Source organism: Brachyhypopomus gauderio, chromosome 4, assembly GCF_052324685.1.
Source record: "Brachyhypopomus gauderio isolate BG-103 chromosome 4, BGAUD_0.2, whole genome shotgun sequence".
In the NCBI taxonomy this organism is placed as follows: Eukaryota; Metazoa; Chordata; class Actinopteri; order Gymnotiformes; family Hypopomidae; genus Brachyhypopomus; species Brachyhypopomus gauderio.
In genome coordinates, this window is record NC_135214.1 from 31,534,132 (window position 1) to 31,552,474 (window position 18,343).

Genomic DNA, 18,343 nt, shown 5'->3' on the forward strand with positions numbered 1-18,343 from the left:
GACCAGAAACAAATTGAGCGTCAGATGTAAAAGAGGACCTTCCCTCTCCATAAAACGTGGTGTTTTATCTACAGATGTGTGGAACACAGATGAGATTTTTGAAGGCATCTTAACTCAGAGTTCAGTTGAACATGATCTTTCACTAGCAATTTTTTCCCCTTCAAACCCTTATTTTCCCCTAGGCAAAATGCTCACTGCTAGAGCAAAGGCAGTGTACATCACAGGACCGTGGAAGCTATGAAATAATCATATCATGGGGCAGATTGTGGGATTCCGACAGAACGTAACCTTTTTTGGCATGTTCAAATCTCGTTTCAAAAATGAGGCAACACGAGTGAGGTGGAAAATGAGGATTGGATCACAGCTGGGGATTTGAACAGCTAAGACCCTCAAACAGCAAAGAGTGAGCAAGCACACAGACCCACAGATCCAACCTTTTACCTTCTAAGTCCACTCACGAGTGCTCTGTGTTTCATTTAAGACACCTGCATTAATGTGTGTGCTTCCCCTCCCCACACGCTCACGCTCTGACTGCTTTGGCATTCTCTGGATTACAATCGCTCTCTGTCTGTCTGTCTCTCTCTCTCTCTCTCTCTTTCTCTCTCTCTTTCCTTTATTGATTTAAGGAGTGTTACAATAAGTGGAGGACTTTGGAAATGAGAATGTGTATTTAGAGAGGGAGAGTGTTTCATTATGTTTTGATGTTCTCGGGGGACATTGTTGCTTTTTTTCTATTGCAACGTGTGGTGCATGTCTGTGTGAAAGAGAGTCATTACAGGAAGGAATACTGTGACAGAATAGCACTTATAATAAGGCAGCAAGTATCTGCTGAAGGTTCCTTCCTCTGTCCTCCTGTCTCTTTTATTTTCGACAGCTTATTAAGCGTGCGATAAAAAAACAAGTAACAAACATGGCAGCATGATATATGTTTTTATTCAGAGCAGTATACTACAGTATTATAATAAATGACATGCTGAGACTACATCGTTAATTAATCTTCATTTTAAACCACAACAACAGAATTTAGTCATTTGATTGACAAGAGTTGCACACACACATTTGCCATGGGTAACTCTCTGTCTTGTCATTGTATTTTGATATGCTTGTATTTTGATGTGCATGTCAGCGTATTATAATGCTTTTCAAAGGCTTCCGTGTAAGTGAACAGGTAGGATACCCTGCATCCTAAACATGACGCTACAACTGTGATTGAGTTCACAAGACCTGAGGTATCCCGTGCGTCTTCAGAGGAGTCTTATGTCCTACGCACATAAAAGCTTGGTTGAAGTGGAATTTTTTTGGCACTCTAACACGAACCGCTAATCACACCCAATACAAAGGTTTTGCTTGGTGGTAGCCATCATGTAGTTCTGCCGCGCCTGCCTATCTCGCGCCATTTTAAAGTGTATGCTAACACTGCCATCTGCTGGCTCGAAGTGCAACTACCGTATTAATACCTTAACCAAATTACTTAAGTGTTTTGATGTAGGTCAAGCAATGTTCAAGGTTTTCAGTTAATAAAAAAAATATCAACGCGTAAGCCAATAAATATGTGACTAAATATATGACTGAAGAAGAGTACGCTAATATGAATTCATAAATATAATTTTTAAAAAAAACGTATTTATTTTGCACTGCCCTATTCAGTCTAGGCTGTGAATGACACAGTTCAAACCAGCGTTAACTTCACATTTCTTAATTCTGCAACTGGCCTTTGAAGAATGTAGAAAGCTGAGCATGTGTTAGCACATTTATCTAACGCTGACAGCTGGGTTCCAGAACCTCTGCATCCTCCCTTTCTGATTGGCTACCATCAGATGTCCTTGCTCCGCCCCCCGGCAGTCCCAGTTTGAACTGCACCACGCAAATCCTGTACATTTCCAGCATGACGATGAGGATGTTCTTACAAGTGAAGAAGATCATCATCTGGTTCAGAACGTTCTCTTTGATCATGAGGTAGAGGCGGTAAACTAGGAACGGGCCATCCTGTAGACCCACAGTCAGCAGGAGACTCCAGACCTCACTGGAGCAACAGGGGGCGGAGCAGGACATAAACCCAGGACCACCGTCTCCCAGCTGGGTCTCTCGCCCCTGCTTGGGAGGGCTGGTCTGGGTGAGAACCAGGGGGAACTGCATCAAGGCCCAGGAGAAGAGACTCAGCCCAACGATGATCACCACGCGGTTGGTTTTCACCTCCGACTGCTTGAAGGTGTCCAGGACGTCCAGGACGTCCGCGCCCAGTCCCACGTAGACCATGAGGAGCTGTGAAAGTTGGTCACGTGACATGTCCCCTTTGGGCATCAGCCACCGTCCCAGCACGAGCACAATGAGCATGGTCTGCTCCAGGCCCACCACCCAGGTCTCGGGGTCCAGCGACGCCAAGCCCTGAGCCAGACACAACAGCACCGTTATCTCCATGGTAACAGTTGAGCCAGCAGGAGAATGCTGCATCACTGTGAAACTGTGGTAAGGAATAAATGGATGTGTCTTATCTTTTATTCTGCCTTCAGATACTGTGAAACCGCTTTCATATATGAGCTCCGTCTGCACAACCTCCCTTCCCAACCCTATTGCGCATATTCGGCTAAGAAACAAATTGGTTGGCCGGGTTTTCTCTGTTTTATTGGATCACCACTGTTAACCCCCAGGCTGATAAAGCTCCCAGTTTAAATGTACAAGACTTAATGCATTGATGGTTTTACCATGTAGCTTCTCAAGGCTCCTGACTGCTACGAGAGCTAGCCAGACGTCATACCGGCCATATCGGCGGCTACATGCTAACCCCTCCAGAGAGCATGAGCCCAAGACCTGTGATGCCTTGCTCTTAATCTCTCTCTAACAGTTTCACTTCCTTCAGCTTCTGAAACGCAATAGGAGGGAGCAAGCTCTGCTGCCTGGAGATAGCGGTGGCTAAAGTGAGCATTAGACCCTTCTGAGGACCTTTCTGGCAGCCTGTGCTAATCCCACCAGCAAGATTTAGCAATAATCAAACAGCGGTAGATGGTGGCGAAAATGTGGTGAAATCATCACTCTGAGTCAAAATGCAATACAGATGATACGGACCCCCTCCTCCCCCAAGTACATGTGCACATATTGTCGGCGCTAACGTTAACATGATCAATGTAGCTTTGAGGTTTGTGCTGGTACCAGCCTCTGCTGTGGGGTTGATAGTGAAGGCCAGGCTCCAGGCCTCAGACAGTAGCACAGCCATTGCTGGAGCTGCCTTTTCTTCCTTTTTTTTTGCACACAAAGGTCAGACATCAGATTTTTGTGCGGTAAGAGGCAAGGATCAATTTTGCCTTTCAAACCCATGGGTAAACATATACAAGACACTGATCTCCAGATCACCACTCCAAATCCAAGGTATATTAAACACACATTAGCTCAAAGACCACAGATGGAAACTGTTCCTGGCACAGAAACTCAATGGTTTGCATCATACTTTGAAAGCCGGCAATATCGGGTGACACGGAGGGGATCTGTTGTATACAAACTCTCCACTAGTGGGGCACTAGTTTCAGTGCTTGGTCCTCTCCTGTTCTCCATCAACACCTTATTTCTTAGTGAGGTTATATCCTGTATCATACATCTTTGAAGCTGATTATGATTGATATTCTCCTTTTCACCCTCTGACACACTTGTATCTTGGCATGCCTAGCAGACTTCAGCTCGTCACTTGAAACTAAATCTCAACTTGATGGAGCTGCTATTTTTCCTTGAGATGCTTCCCCCCAAGTTGAGACCTTGGGATCTCACTAGAGAACACCTGTATCACTCCAACTGTCAAGGCACACAACCTCGGGGTACTGCTGGGTAACTCTCGTCGTGTTGTTAACTCCTCAGCAGCATCAGGAAATTCATCTGTCTCCACAGACGCCGCTCAGGTGTGTATTCGGGCCCATGTCATTTCTGCACTGACCCCTCTGTCTTCCCTGGCTGTGCCATCCCTTCCTGTGAGATCCATCCCCTCCATCAGATCCTTACAACTCATCCAGAAAGCATCTGCACGGCTTATCTTCAATCATCCCTCCACTGCCTTTCCATACAGCTGAATTATTGCCTGTCCATTGAGTTGAATCATTGGCTATGCACTACGCACTTGAATATGCACTTATGTATTAAAAAGAAAACATTTTATATGTTTATACTGCATTCCTTCCACTCAGGGCTAGGGTTTAGCATGCCAGTATTCTTAACACTGACCTATGTATTTGCACACGGGGATATGTAGTCTGTGACAGAGACTACAAAGCAAAGTGGACAAGGGCATCCACCAAACGCTGTAAATGTTTCTAAACCAGGAAGCACTTAGCTTAAAGACCTTACCGCTGGTATGGTGATATGTGACAGGAGGGGCAGGTCAGGTGATGAAGAGTTGATTGGCAGCTTGGCCTGTACCAGGTTCAACTCCAGGAACCAGACAGAGGGAATCTCAGTGCTGAGATAAAGGAAGACCATAGGAGAGAACCTACAGGGAGACAAGGCGAGATCTTCACAAACCATCTTTTCCAGACTATTTAGGCCTCTTTACAAAAAGATGTGTGAAGTCATTCACTGAATATTAGCCTTGGTTATAGCACGGATAGGACGTCTTCTAGTCTTTGAACTTTAGCCCAGCTTCTTTATTTTTCTAGTTAGTTGATTGATTGATTGATTAGTTACAAAGGATATTAAATGGGAGGAATTAACAGTGAGCCACACCACAGACGCTCTGCTGCCAGAGGGGCCTCAGTTCAGACTGCAAATTACTCCCATCAGCTATGCAAATCCCCACTGACACAGCCTACCCTCTCTGGAGAAGAGAACAGATTTCAAAGTGTGTGTGTGTGTGTGTGTGTGTGTGTGTGTGTGTGTGTGTGTGTGTGTGTGTGTGTGTGTGTGTGTGTGTCCATGTCTGCATGTTTGTGTATCTGTGCACAGAAGAGAAAGAGAAGGGTCAGGCAACTAATAAGAGAGAGAATGAGAGAGTGAGTGAGAGAGCGAGACAGAGAGAGAGAATGACAGAGTAAGTAACCCATCTGCATCACCAGCTTTCAAGACAGAGAGGGCAGTTATAATATAGACAGAGAGGACAGTTATAATCTAGAAATATTTAACAACAAAATCTCCCCTGATGCAATTCTTGAAAAGGTGACTGAATGCAAAAGACTTGTATGTAAATGTACAGATTACACAGGCACTGCGTGATGAAAGGAAGATATTAATAGCAGCTGTGCTTTAGGAGAGAGGAGAGCAGACATGTCCTCCCACAGAGGGAGATCAATATGAAGGCCCCCTGATATGAGGCTGGTTGTGCTCTCACCACGTGAGAAGCACCTGAAGTTACCCTACTTAAAGAACCCAGTTTAGTTCAAGGGAAGATTAAAAGTCATGCACATTGAGGTGCCTTGGACAGATTTACAGATCTCAGGTATCAGGATTTCATCACTATAAAACCAGTTATCTATCTCAGTGATTTACTGATTCAATTTTGCTACACTTCTTGAAGAAATATTGGTAGCTCTACCTTTTGATGATGAATCATATATGTGGTTTTTGAAACCAGTAAACAGCACTTTTGAGGTATATCATTGATCCAAAATTTCATCTGTCTTATACATGTTGCATAACTGCATACAGCGGGTCTGTGTTAAAATACAGCTGTTGAATGACGCTGCCTGTGACATCATCACCATTTCCATTCTGCGTTGCTCGTGCATTTAATGGTGACAACCATCTCCACGCCCAGCAGTGCCACGCCCGTCAGCAGCAGCCAATAGCAGGGCTCGTCCTTCATGACCACAACACGCCAAACTGTCAAAATGCCATGCACTGCAAACAGGAAGCGACTCAGCAGAGCCAATAGGATGTTGAGGGCTTGGCACATCATCCAATCGTTGAACGAATAGAAAGAGCTGACGGGGAAAGAAAAATTATTATTTTAAAAGCATTTACTAAAAATTTGCATTGTTATAGAAAATCACATAGCAAAATATAAAAAATTAATATAAACTGACAAGTTACATTTAACACTGAAAACCAGAAAACTGATAATGTTAACATATTAAGGATTTGAATATATATAATTGAAATTAAATCAAACATAGGAATCAGAAGTATGAGATTGCCTGAAGGTATAAAAATTCAAAGAAGCTTTATATATTTTATAACTAGCATAAAAATAATTATATAATGTTCAAAGAAAACCATCAATATTTTTTATATTCCCCAGTAAATTTGATATTGCAATTCTATAATATAATGCATTATGAATGTATATAAGAAATTAAGGGTCTATAACTGCATATAATTGTTCATAGTTATAAAACATTTTATACATTTGTACACATTTATATTATGCATTGCAATGCATATTTTACTTGTTTATTACATTATTGATGACCTCATCTCAATGTCATAGCATTGTAAAACTACATTTAAATACCATAGATAAAGCAGAGGGCAAGGAATTGATCCCAGTAATGTTATGAAGCTCTTTTGTTGTTTTTGGATCATTCTTAGTCTGGAAAGAGGACTAAAAGCTTTGTAAGTTGGAATGTATTGATATTCATATTCATGAACTTATTGTTGAATAAATGAGCTACCTTGGTTAAAGCTTGTAAAGTGGGTTTGGGAGTTAATTGTATTTATACACTTTCATGTTGAGGATTGCGAGAAAAATGTAAGAGTAGCCTCATAGTATAAACTGGTTGGAAAGTGGGTTTATACATATAAGAAGCTTATGGCCCTAGTATCATGAATAATGAACATAGAAAATATGCATTAGAATAAACAGTTCCATTGTGATATAAGGCTAAAATTATATATATATATATATATATATATATATATATATATATATATATATATATATATATATATATATATATATATATATATATGAAAATGCTAATAAGTAAATCATAAGTAGCACTTTCTATGAACCTAGTATAGAATATGTTTTGTATGTATTAAATGTTTACTAGGGTTAGTAAACATTTAGTATATATATATATATATATATATATATATATATATATATATATATATATATATATATATATATATATATATAGTATATAGTATATATATATACTATATATATACTAACCCTAGTAAACATTTAATACATACAAAACATATTCTATACTAGGTTCATAGAAAGTGCTACTTATGATTTATGTTTGCTTGAAATACAGAGTGTGTCTTGGGTAAAGAATATAATTAAATCATACTTACCCACTGAATATTTAATCCAGGGAACCCAGTTCTGAACTCAAGCAGATTTCCTTCCAAAGAAGCTCTGTCCTGTGGCGATATCTCAACATGGGCTCCCAGCATGCTTTATTACATCTGACTACCTTTGGAGTTAGTGCCAGCACCTTTTAAACAGCATCCCCTATCTAGCACCCCTGGAGGCCTCTGGGATAAGATCCTCTGTGTGTGTGTGTGTGTGTGTGTGTGTGTGTGTGTGTGTGTGTGTGTGTGTGTGTGTGTGTGTGTGTGTGTGTGTGTGTGTGTGTGTGTGTGTGTGTGTGTGTGTTTGTGTGTGTGATTACTATGCACAGATAACATTTCCTGCCACTGTATGATGATCCATCATTAGATCATCTTTAGGGGACTTGAGACTTGAGTCAGTGTGGAATTGGTATGTAAAGGACAATTTTTAAACCAAAGACACAAACACACACTGCAGTTTCCCCAGCAGCCCCACCGGTTTGCATCTCTAACTGTTCTCAGTGGCACGTAAAACACATTTAAACATTAAGCAGAGTAACTTTACTTAACACTATTTAAGACTGAAATGACTGAAGACCACCAACCTGGATGAGGTACAGAAGAGCAGTAGGGTAGTGATGTTAAGGAGCAAAATACATTTACTTACTATTACACAAGTGGCTGGGACATATTATGGATTTACCAATCTGAATATGTTGGTTGATACATTCCAATGTGTAATGTTCTGAGGGGAAGCTCTTCTTACTTCTGTCTGATTTGCTGAGGTCTTTCCTGTTACTTAAATCAGTTTTTCAATAGATCTCCCACATGCATCCCCATGAAAACGTGTTCAAGAAATGAACTGACTCTTCATGAAATGAATTGACTCTTCATGACATGAATGACTCTTTGTGAAATACTATACAGTCATAAGAGGAGGGAAGTCTCTATCTGTATTTGTGTAGGGCTGGCCTGGTTAAATGAGGTCTGTACCTCCAGGTAAACAGAATGGAGTGATGTGTTTAAACAGTTGTTTTTCTATCATCTACGGACAGGCAGAACTGGCAGGATGTGATTGTGATAACGGGAACAGACCCCCGAGTGGAAAAATGGGTGGGAGACTTCAAGAGGAGGAAAAGGGAGGAGAGGAGAAAGGGAATGAGGGCGACCCCTGTTTTCATCGCCCTGTTTCATGTGGCAGTCGTCATTTCCTTTCAGAGTGTGACATGTCACAGCTGGTGTCATGGGTGTAGCATCAGAAGTCTAGAAATGTAATTGAAAATGTGCTTCCGAGTCCTCTAAAAAGCACACGGTATGTAGCTTAGGGTGACTTCAATACAGTCTTTACAGAGGTTACTGAGTATTAAATAAAGAGAATATGCCCTTCAGCTTCTCATCATATCGCAACTTCTATTCAATTAGCAAACTTTTTGGAGATTACACAGCTACTTTGTTCTGCTTTACCAAGGATTATATGTCTTAGAACAAAGGACTTAAGGATTAATGAAGGGAATAGGAGGAAGATTGGCAGGTTTCCTGCTCCATCTCTGCAGGCTCCTTTTTACAGTTCAGCACAGAGTTGGGTGTAAACAAGTCCTGGATCTAGACTGCATTGGCAGGGGGGAGAAAATTTCAGGGAGCACATTTCTTGTCATATTTTGAAAGCAATCCCGATTCTAGACTTCGTTCCCTAGCAAGGGCCCTTGTGCAAACTAAAGGACTGGACTGAAACTCTGCCACCTGCAGATATGAGGTGTAGGAATGGACACTTGGCTCCATAAATCTATAATGGCGCTGGCTTCAGATGGGAGCATTAGCTCAGGGAGAGATTGACTGTCAGGGGGGGATTTCAAGAGAGGACAAATGGTGTTTGTGCAACCATCTGAGTGACCATTTATTTTGTCCATTAAGGAGGCCCTTTCCTGCCTCCCCACTCACCCATGGCCTCACACTGCCTGCCCCATTTATGCGATCTATCCAGGATGGTGCGGTCCCATCCAACGTGGTGTCATCAGCATTTTTATGAGGTGGGAGAATGGGAACTGCCAACGCTATTAGAGCTCACAGAGGAGCCTGGCACATTTCTCTCCATGACTGTGAGACAGTGTTGAAATTGGGCTTTCTGCTGTCACCTGGTCATCTCCAGAGACCTCCCTCTCTCCTTTGCTTCTTGTGTAAGGTGAGGGCCCACAGGTATGTTAATGGGCATTTTATGCACATTTGTTTGTGTTAAAATGGGTGTTTTTAGTGGCCAGAGATATTAGAAAATGCAAATAGGTTGTAGTAATGGTGAAAATCTTTTAGAATTAATTTATCTAATAGAATTATCTATGCTACTAAACATGTACCAGTTTTTGTCACACTTTAATTTTTTTTTATAGAAAGGAAAATGGACACCCTGTCCATTTATGTACCTAATACGTCTGCGTTGCTTTCACAAAACACAAAAAATCTAATATTCTAATGTTACACTGTAAGTGTAGACTGAAAGATGCTGATACCTTGTGTTGTAAATGTTCTTAAACAATTCCCAATTGTTAAGGTCTGTAATGGATGGATTGTGTGTTTCCCATGCTCCTTCCTGCTGCAAGATCGATCACAGAAACCATAGTTTACGGAAAACCAAAGCTGGGATCTGTTAGGACACTGTCTGCTCCTGGTCATCAATATTCTATACTGTATTCTATATTCTATTTGTAATAGCAAAGGAAGACCAAAAGAGGGCAGTGTTACCAAGAAGGGATCAAAACCCAAGAACAAGGCCCACAAGGCATTATAAGCTTACGGCAGCATGCGTGGGCACACATGTGTGAAGGGATATAGAGAATAGAGGGGACTCTAGAGGAGAGGGGAACTTGAGGTTGCATTGGTTCCAGCCCTCTGATTGGGCTCAGGGGATTGGCTAGACTCCTGAACTGGCGTTCAGCCTCGGTGCTCTGAAAGCGATGGAAGTTAATTTCCTATTTTCTCCTCAGCGTGCCTTTCTCTCCAGCGCGCCCTCATTAACACGGCTCCCTCCGCGCCTGTCTCGCAGACCACCCTGCTACGAGCTAACACAGCAGGGTCGGACACGCAGAGACAAGACACACACAAAGACGGTGCTGGTGTGCACTACATTTGATGTGACACGTTCAATTAACTCTGTACAATGCGGTTTATTTTTGCACTCAGTCTTCTGCCGTTTGTACTGCAAATAAGGAGCAGGTGTGAAATATAATTAGCAAACAGGTAGCAACTGCCCCAGAGAGGAAGGAATAATGAGTGTTTATATCTGTTACGCTCGCCCATATTCAGCTGGAGGAATATAGGCTCTAAATGGAGGATGAGGAGCAGAAATAACAAGATTGTTTATGAATATGTTATGGCCATAAACTACCACGACAAGGTGGTTGCATCTTTGCCTAGCAACAGCAATTTGTGATGTGGAGGGAATCCTTTCCAAAATCTCGTGTCCATGAGATCACGGTTGATGAAACGTGGCTTCCACGTTGGTGACTGTAAGTTCTGGCCATAGCTGTAGTGCATGAATGTATGCCCCATGTCTAGCTCGGAGATGGAAGATGAAAGGTATGTAATGTAGCACAGCTGACAGGGCTGCGGGCTGGACTGAAAGATGCTCTCCTGAGACACCAGATGAGAGTGGTGTCTCCCTCTTCAGCTGTAGTGTAACAGGCCCTGCATTTGTGGCCCATTCAGGAGATCTCTGGTTACACTGAGCTGGAGACTTTGATCGGTTTATTCTCGTGGCTGTCAGAACCGATGAAAACCAGTGTGATGTGGTAAAGTATGTGGAGAGAGAAACGTGACCTGACACTCATATCCAAAAGACAAGCACATGGTTAGATGCCTACAGCTGAACTTTCACACCTTCTGTGAACTGTTAAATACTACTGTGGGAATGGTTGCCTTACTGTTAAGCATTTAGCATGAACTAAATGTGGAACTAAAAACTTGATACAGACAGAAACTGGTGCAGACCCCAGCGAACGTCTCTCGAGGCCATCTTGGCCCTCCTTTACTCAAAAGGAATTTTTCTGCACCATCTGATAGTTCTCCATAGCAGCTTTGCCCTGTTTCACATAATCTCTACCAGCATGTGGTCTCATCGCTTTCCATGAGGTATTTACTCACCAGTTGTTTTTCTTTTTCTTTCTCTCTCTCTCTGTGAGAGAGAGAGAGAGAGAGAGAGAGAGATACATAAATCAAAACTCATAATACGTAAATCAAGGGGAATGAGAATGCTACGTGAGAATGCTACGCTGAAGCCCTAGGCTATGAGATCTGTGCTTCCTGCATGAATCCATTTGGAGAAGAAGCGAAGAAGATGGACAGGGGAAGGAAAGAGAATAAAAGAAATGAGAGAATAAGGGAGGGCAGAGAATATGATTTGACAGACAATAAAGCAGCTAGTGCTGTGTGTGAGAGAGCAGGGTCACGGCAATCCTGTAAGACACAAACAAACACATTTGTGTCGAAACACAAGGGACTTGATGCAAGGCTTCTGTCACCTGCACAAACCATGTAGCATGCGTCTCTCAGAAACATGTTTAAGACTTACAGAGAAATGTGTGTGTGTGTGTGTGTGTGTGTGTGTGTGTGTGTGTGTGTGTGTGAGAGAGAGAGAGAGAGAGAGAGAGAGAGAGAGAGAGAGAGAGAGAGAGAGAGAGAAGAGGAAAAGGGGGATTGCATACTGCTTTAGGAAGCGGTAATAATAAATGAATGGTTTTCGTGTTCCCTGCTGTTGTAACTAGCATAGGCTAACCCTTATGCAATGCAAGACTATCATGCAAAGAGCCCACACAATACCTCTTATTCAGCTATTCACAGTGTTTCCCAAAGCATCGGGGTTCCAACATCTACTGCGCTACAGGAGGACTGAAAGACAAAGTGGGCAATAAAGTGTGGCATTACAAATTATGAACACGTATTGTAAACTACAGAGGCTGACAGCCTTGAGGAGACGAGGGAAAAATAACTAAACCCTGACAAATGAAGACTGCGGCTTCTGACAGGGCTTGTTTTCCTCAATCTCAATCTCTGTGAATGATTCGCTGCTCTGTGACCATCTCCAATTTGTCGTGTAACAACTGGTATACTATCAGACTTAAATTGAGAAGTGGTTTTGATTTGGGCCTACGTACTCTAGTTTGTAGCCTATATTTAGAAACCTCTCCAGAAGTCGTGGTGTCAGATTTCTCTATCGATTGTAACATTATTTCACAATCGAGGTGGTGTGTAAATGTATTTTAAGTAACATTTCTCACGTATTTTTACTTATTTTTGAAAATGCTTTAAATGTCAGTCTTTTTACTTTTCCTTGCCTAACTGATCAAAATAATCCCGGACGCGAAGAGCATTTAAATATTTCAATATTCAAAACCCAAAACATTCTCACATAACACAGAATTCGGTAGATAATTAGCAGAGGTTTCCCGTAGGTACACAGTGTTTTTGTAGAACGGAAAAACGTCCTTCGCAGTGGTATATGCGAAACATTGCCTGTTTGAGGACTACATTTCCCAGAAATCCGTACAGCGCTGCCGTAAAATCACGTTTGTGATGGTCGATGATGACGTTTGCAAATCTGGCGTTTGTTCTTTATTGCATTGGTGGCTAGCTAGCTGGGAGTGACCAGGAGTTAGGCAAGTGCACTGCTGTTACACGTCAACCTGTAACCTTTACACCGCACAGAACGGATAGATAACTGTAAACACTTTGAACAGATACACTGGAAGGACTTTGTGAGATTCACATAGATCCGTGTCAAGCAGAACACTATTTCCAGGCCTGCTGGCAAAGGAAATCCCCGGGCTAACCTGTGGACACTAGGCCGAAAAGAGAGGACATGCCACAGGACCAAGTTGTTGATGTTGGACTTTCCTGTTTATCTTGCCGATAAGAGGACAAGTATTTAAACCGTATAGGTTTGCTTAAGACTGATCCACTGTCGAACAGATACGGGGAAAATATGTTTCAAAAGGTACTGGAAGGTGAGTTAAAGTTTTGAAGTGTTAGCACCTAGCTAGACACTTGGCTGGCTAGCAGACTGAATATAGGAAGCAAATGTCTACGTAGCTTGAGAGCCAACTAACTAGTTGTATTTCTAGCACAGCACAACTGTTACTTACAACAGTGACGCTTTGTGTGATGATGTATGTTGTTTTTGTACTCCACGTATATTTAGTGGATAAACCAGCTAAATAAGAAACGCAAAACAGCCTAGCTAGCTAACTTAAGTCGCCCAGAAAAAACTGGGAACTTGGGAACTAAGTTGTTTAGTTAAGTTAGCTAACTAGCATGCTAGCTATGACGTTAGTGTTATGCAAACGTAGCAGGTGACATTGCTCAGGTACACCAAGAAAGCTAGGTATGTGTTTGACCAGATATGCAGTGTGTAAACAATTACTTTGTTAACTACGTTTTAATTGTAATACGTGTTAAAATACGTAGAATGTGGATTTGAGCATAAGATAGGCTGCATTTAGGTGTCCTTATTACTTTAAAGCATTTTACATATTATCAGTGATGTTTTGTTTCAAAGCAAACTTGATGTATATTAAATGGTGATGTATCTCATCTCTTCTATCTCCTCAATGCAGGAAACGTGCATTGTTTTGGATGAGGCTGTCACGCCGCTTGTAGATGTTACGGTCTGAAGTTGCCATCGTCTCTCCCCGGCTCTGTCCAGATCGACAGCACCAGAGCCGCTGATCACTGAGGACCGTTCGTCCAGCTGGTTTCTGGTGTGTTGAGAGCAAGAACTGACTCTCAAACATGAACCGTTACCTTCCCGTGGCACAGCAGCACTTCCTGACGGCACTAGCCAGCACCAGCGTGGTGGTGAAGTCCATCTGTGCCACCGTAATTCTACTGTACATTGTTTCATGGGTGGCGGACACGCACATTGCACTCGGCGTCACGCCAGGTTACCTTTTCCCACCAAATTTCTGGGTCTGGACTCTGGCGACTCACCCCGTGGTGGAGCAGCACGTGTGGGGTGTGGCGGTGAACGTCGGCACGGTGATCGTCGCCGGGCGACTGCTGGAGCCTCTGTGGGGGGCTCTGGAGCTGCTCATCTTCTTCGCCGTGGTGAACGTTTCTGCCGGGCTGCTCTCCGGCCTCTCCTACGTGCTCACCTACGCCGCCACGTTCGACCTGACGTACCTGTTCGCGGTGCACGTGTACGGCTCTCCCACGTTCCTGGGTGGCGTTCTGGTGGCTCTGAAGCAGACTTCGGGCGACTCGACCGTACTCCGGGTGCCACAGGTTCGCCTCAAGGCGGCCCCGGCCCTGGCCCTGCTGGCCTTAGCCGTCCTGCGGCTAGCCGGCCTATTGGACAGCTCGGCGCCGCTAGCCGGCTGCGGCTTCGGCGCACTAGCCGGCTGGGTGTACCTGCGGTTCTACCAGAGACACAGCAGGGGACGGGGCGACATGTCGGACCACTTCGCCTTCGCCTCCTTCTTCCCGGAGGCGCTGCAGCCAGCCGTGGGCTTCATTGCCGGCCTCGTGCACGCCGCCCTCGTCAAGGTCAAGGTGTGCCGGAAAATGGTGAAGCGCTATGATGTGGGAGCACCGTCTTCCATCACCATCAGCCTGCCGGGCACAGACCCCCAGGACGCTGAGAGGAGACGGTAAGATCCGCACAGAGGAACAGCAGTGAAACATGACTGCAGTTAAAGTCAAGGGAACATAAGAATAGTTGTGAACATGAGAATAGAATGTGTATTCATCCCTGAAACAATATTTGTGTGTGTCCAGTGTGTATTTATACCAGTGTACTAATGGGTTTATTTTCTCCTTTTTTTTCTAAATCTCTGGTTGCTTTAGTGCACTGTCATGCTCTTGTCAGTGAATGAAAATATATGTAATATAATGTACATAATATACATTACATAGTTATTACATACTAAACTTCCAGAGATTTTGTTGTTATTAGAAGGCAGTCTGTCAATTGAAAAAGTAGCCATGCAAACTGAAGCAGATTAAAAAAAACCTCCAGATCATCAGACGTATCATTTGGTTTATGCTTATTGTATACACGATGGAAAGGTTCCAGGTGAAAGGATAGATGGAGCCATATCTTAATTTATAAGCAGTAATTTCAAGAATTTCCCTCTGGGATCAATAAAGTATTTATCTATCTAATAGACATAATGAAGCTAATGTTGTATATTGGCAGTATATCCTATTAAGTGAGTTGAAGAGCCTTAACTCTTTATCAAGACCATTACAATAGTGGATGTGTTCTAGGAAACCGAACTTACGGACTTTTAACCCTATTACCCTGACAGACCTTTATTTGAAAACTTTGGAAGAGGTGTGACTGTTATGATGTTTGCTCTCGTGTTTTTTTTTTTTTTTTTTTTTTTTAACAACATTATGGGCTGTGCAAGTTGGCATAAATAATTACATGCAGCTCTCAACACATTTTGCTGCTATGTGGCATTTCTGTCCGGTCCTTAGGCAACTGGCGTTGAAAGCTCTGAACGAACGTCTAAAGCGAGTGGAGGACCAGTCCTCCTGGCCCAGCATGGAGGATGAAGAAGATGATGATGCTGAGGAGATTCGGACAGACGCTCCTCTGCTCCCGGCTCGGGACCCCTCACCGCCTGTCCCCAGCACTACCCAGAATCCCACAGGGCAGGAGTCCAGCATTATAAGCTTCGAAGATGCCCCTGCTAACTCATAACATGCACACTTGCACACACCTACAGTGTACACGCAGAGTACAACCGAACCCGGTACCTGCCGAAGGTGTGCAGGCCCTCATGCCATGATGATGCATTTCTCATGAAAATAAGATTTGCCATATGTGGTTTCTATAAATCTTGATCAGTCATCACCAGTTCAATACCCTGACACAAACAAGCCTACAAATACATTGACATGCTCAGCTTTCATGTACAAAAGAACTCTAGACTTTCCTGAAACTCTGTATCTGTGGCGCTCAAGGTTTTTCCCCCCTTCCCCTTTCTCAATGTACAAACAAAATCTATTAAACTCTCCCTGTTGTGTTAGTGTGTGTGGGGTGGGGGGTGTTTGTATACTTGTACATGTGTGTCAGGGTCCTGGGAGGGGTTCCTTTTGAATAAACGCTTCAACTGCTGCTGGGGCTGGTTACATTTACTCTTCATGGGCTACAAGCACTCCTTGTGACTTCTGGGTAGACTAACTGCTGTATTTGTTTGTGTCTGTGTTTTTTTATTTTTTTCCCCCAGCAGCAGGAAACATGGCAGTTTACCTCTTTTTATTGCATACGTCCTTTTTGGCTTGGGAAATGTAAAACCTGCTTTGTTGTCTTTCCTCAGTGACATGACACGTGAAGAGAAGACCCCTTTTTATACATAAGCTGCCTTGCCAAAGGCCGAGAGCCGTAGATCTAACGGCTTCTGAGAGAAGAGGCGATCAAACTCCGCTGCACTGTAGTCGGCAGGTTGTTGTATTGGGCTGCTTGTGCTTTCATCGCTGTTTCTTCGTACTATGCGTAGAGTCCTGAACGAGAGAGACACCCTGACCCACTACAGCCCCTCGGTACCAGGTGGATGACAAACCAGAAGATTGGACCGTCTGATCATTCGGTGTCTGATCAACACTATAGACATCTTGTGAAAAGTTCCACTTGTTCTGCGTATGCACGGTCAGAACCACATTATGAAATAAACTACCTGAGATGAAAATCAACCAGTGCGTGTGTCGGGGATGCAGAATATTCAAATGTCTGAACTTAATTCTCAAGTCACACAGGTGGTGTTTGTGTATGACGGAGGTGGTGTTTGTGCTGTTAGGGAGGAGTGTTGTGGTGGTACTTGCTGAAGCTGCTCTGTCACAGCACGGCACAGTTACGCACTTTTCTAATGCTTGAATTACAAAAGCAGCTTATTTATGTTTTCAGAAATTATGGTTTCATTTTGTTGACATTAAATCAGAACACTAGACTTTATCCACGTTAAAACTGAATTTCTAGTAAAAAAAAAAAATGTTAAAAGCCACCAGCAATCCTGTAGCCTTAAACAGAGATGCGGTTAGTGTCACTGAAGTTGTTCATGAATACAGCATATTTAAAATGATGTTACATTAGCAATGAATGACAGTTGCTGTCCTCTGTTTGTGGTGCAATGTGCCTTTAGGATATTTCCGTTACCATCTGTGAGTGAGAATCACGCCAATTCTGGAACATACAAGTGTGTTATATGGGAGAAGCACCTCTAGGCTATAACTATGGTAGCCATGTCTTTGGCTGTGTTTGACCAAGGACAGAAAAGTACACAATATGTTTGTACTCCATGGTTTTCCACTGACGATAGCAATACAGCAAATACTTGTATTTACGACTGTATCAAACCTCTTAGAGCAAGAGAAATTATCTGGGCTCAGTTACCACTTTTAAGTCCTAAATATGAAAACATGTGACCAGTGTAAATGTTATGTCGGTATGAGTATTTTTCTGCGTCACTACCAGGCTGCAGAAGAGTACTACATTCACAGGCATGAAGTCGGATTACAGTTTATATCTTTCTGTGTTTGGGGAACAAGGAGGTAGACATTTTTGCATGCTTGAGTGAGTGAATGTATTTGAGAGAGAAGGAAGATTTAGGTTTTTGTAAAGCACACTCCATATCTTTGACAGTGATGTTCACAGAGAGGAAAGGCTCTAACGAAATTTGGATTACTTGTTTCATAGTAGAAAGCTAGATTTTCAACAATAGTTTTTGCTTGTTTGCATTTTTTGTTATCTCCTGCTAATCATTTTCCCTATTTAGTTGGGATTCTTTTATTTCTCCCCATTTCTCAGTAAGTTAGAAGCTATTTCCTTTGGGCTCCAGCTCTAATTTGATCTCTGTCTCCAATAAAAAACTGTGTGGACACATTTGCCCCTCATCTTGTCATTGCTCTTCAGGGAAGGGTAAAATATTCACCGGTAGTGTGGGCCTATAATTATGTCTAGAATTGTTTGCATTTTGGGGGCTAGGGATCCATGAAGTAAACAACACAATACATGAAATGTTCCTAAATGTGTGGATGGTAAAGTGTGGATGTGTGTGTGTGTGTTGTCTTGTCTTGTTTTTTGCACCATTCCTACAGCTTTTTGGTCAGCTCTTGATTTCAGATATTGTGTAGGTGCTCTTGACCTTCGTGTCTGATTTTA

General features: G+C 42.8%; 2 protein-coding genes across 4 annotated transcripts; one reads left to right on the forward strand and one right to left on the reverse strand.

Annotated features, from left to right (window-relative positions):
• Nucleotides 1–935: 935 nt before the first annotated feature.
• LOC143511672 (transmembrane protein 26) lies at nt 936–7,787 on the reverse strand. Of its 2 annotated transcripts, XM_077001251.1 has the most exons (4): nt 7,219–7,787; nt 5,673–5,894; nt 4,327–4,468; nt 936–2,385 (listed from the first exon to the last, which is right to left on the reverse strand). In XM_077001251.1, the coding sequence occupies exons 2-4, from the start codon at nt 5,867–5,869 to the stop codon at nt 1,756–1,758; spliced, it is 969 nt and encodes a 322-aa protein (XP_076857366.1). In that variant the 5' UTR covers nt 5,870–5,894; nt 7,219–7,787; the 3' UTR covers nt 936–1,755. The 2 variants fall into 2 exon arrangements, with proteins under 2 accessions (XP_076857366.1, XP_076857367.1); XM_077001252.1 differs by lacking the exon at nt 7,219–7,787 and having other exon boundaries at nt 5,673–5,921.
• A 4,973-nt stretch (nt 7,788–12,760) lies between these two features.
• Nucleotides 12,761–17,212, forward strand: tmem115 (transmembrane protein 115). 2 transcript variants are annotated; one of them, XM_077003916.1, is made up of 3 exons: nt 12,761–13,177; nt 13,797–14,828; nt 15,661–17,212. In XM_077003916.1, the coding sequence occupies exons 2-3, from the start codon at nt 13,972–13,974 to the stop codon at nt 15,884–15,886; spliced, it is 1,083 nt and encodes a 360-aa protein (XP_076860031.1). In that variant the 5' UTR covers nt 12,761–13,177; nt 13,797–13,971; the 3' UTR covers nt 15,887–17,212. The 2 variants fall into 2 exon arrangements, with proteins under 2 accessions (XP_076860031.1, XP_076860030.1); XM_077003915.1 differs by having other exon boundaries at nt 12,762–13,187.
• Nucleotides 17,213–18,343: the final 1,131 nt, after the last annotated feature.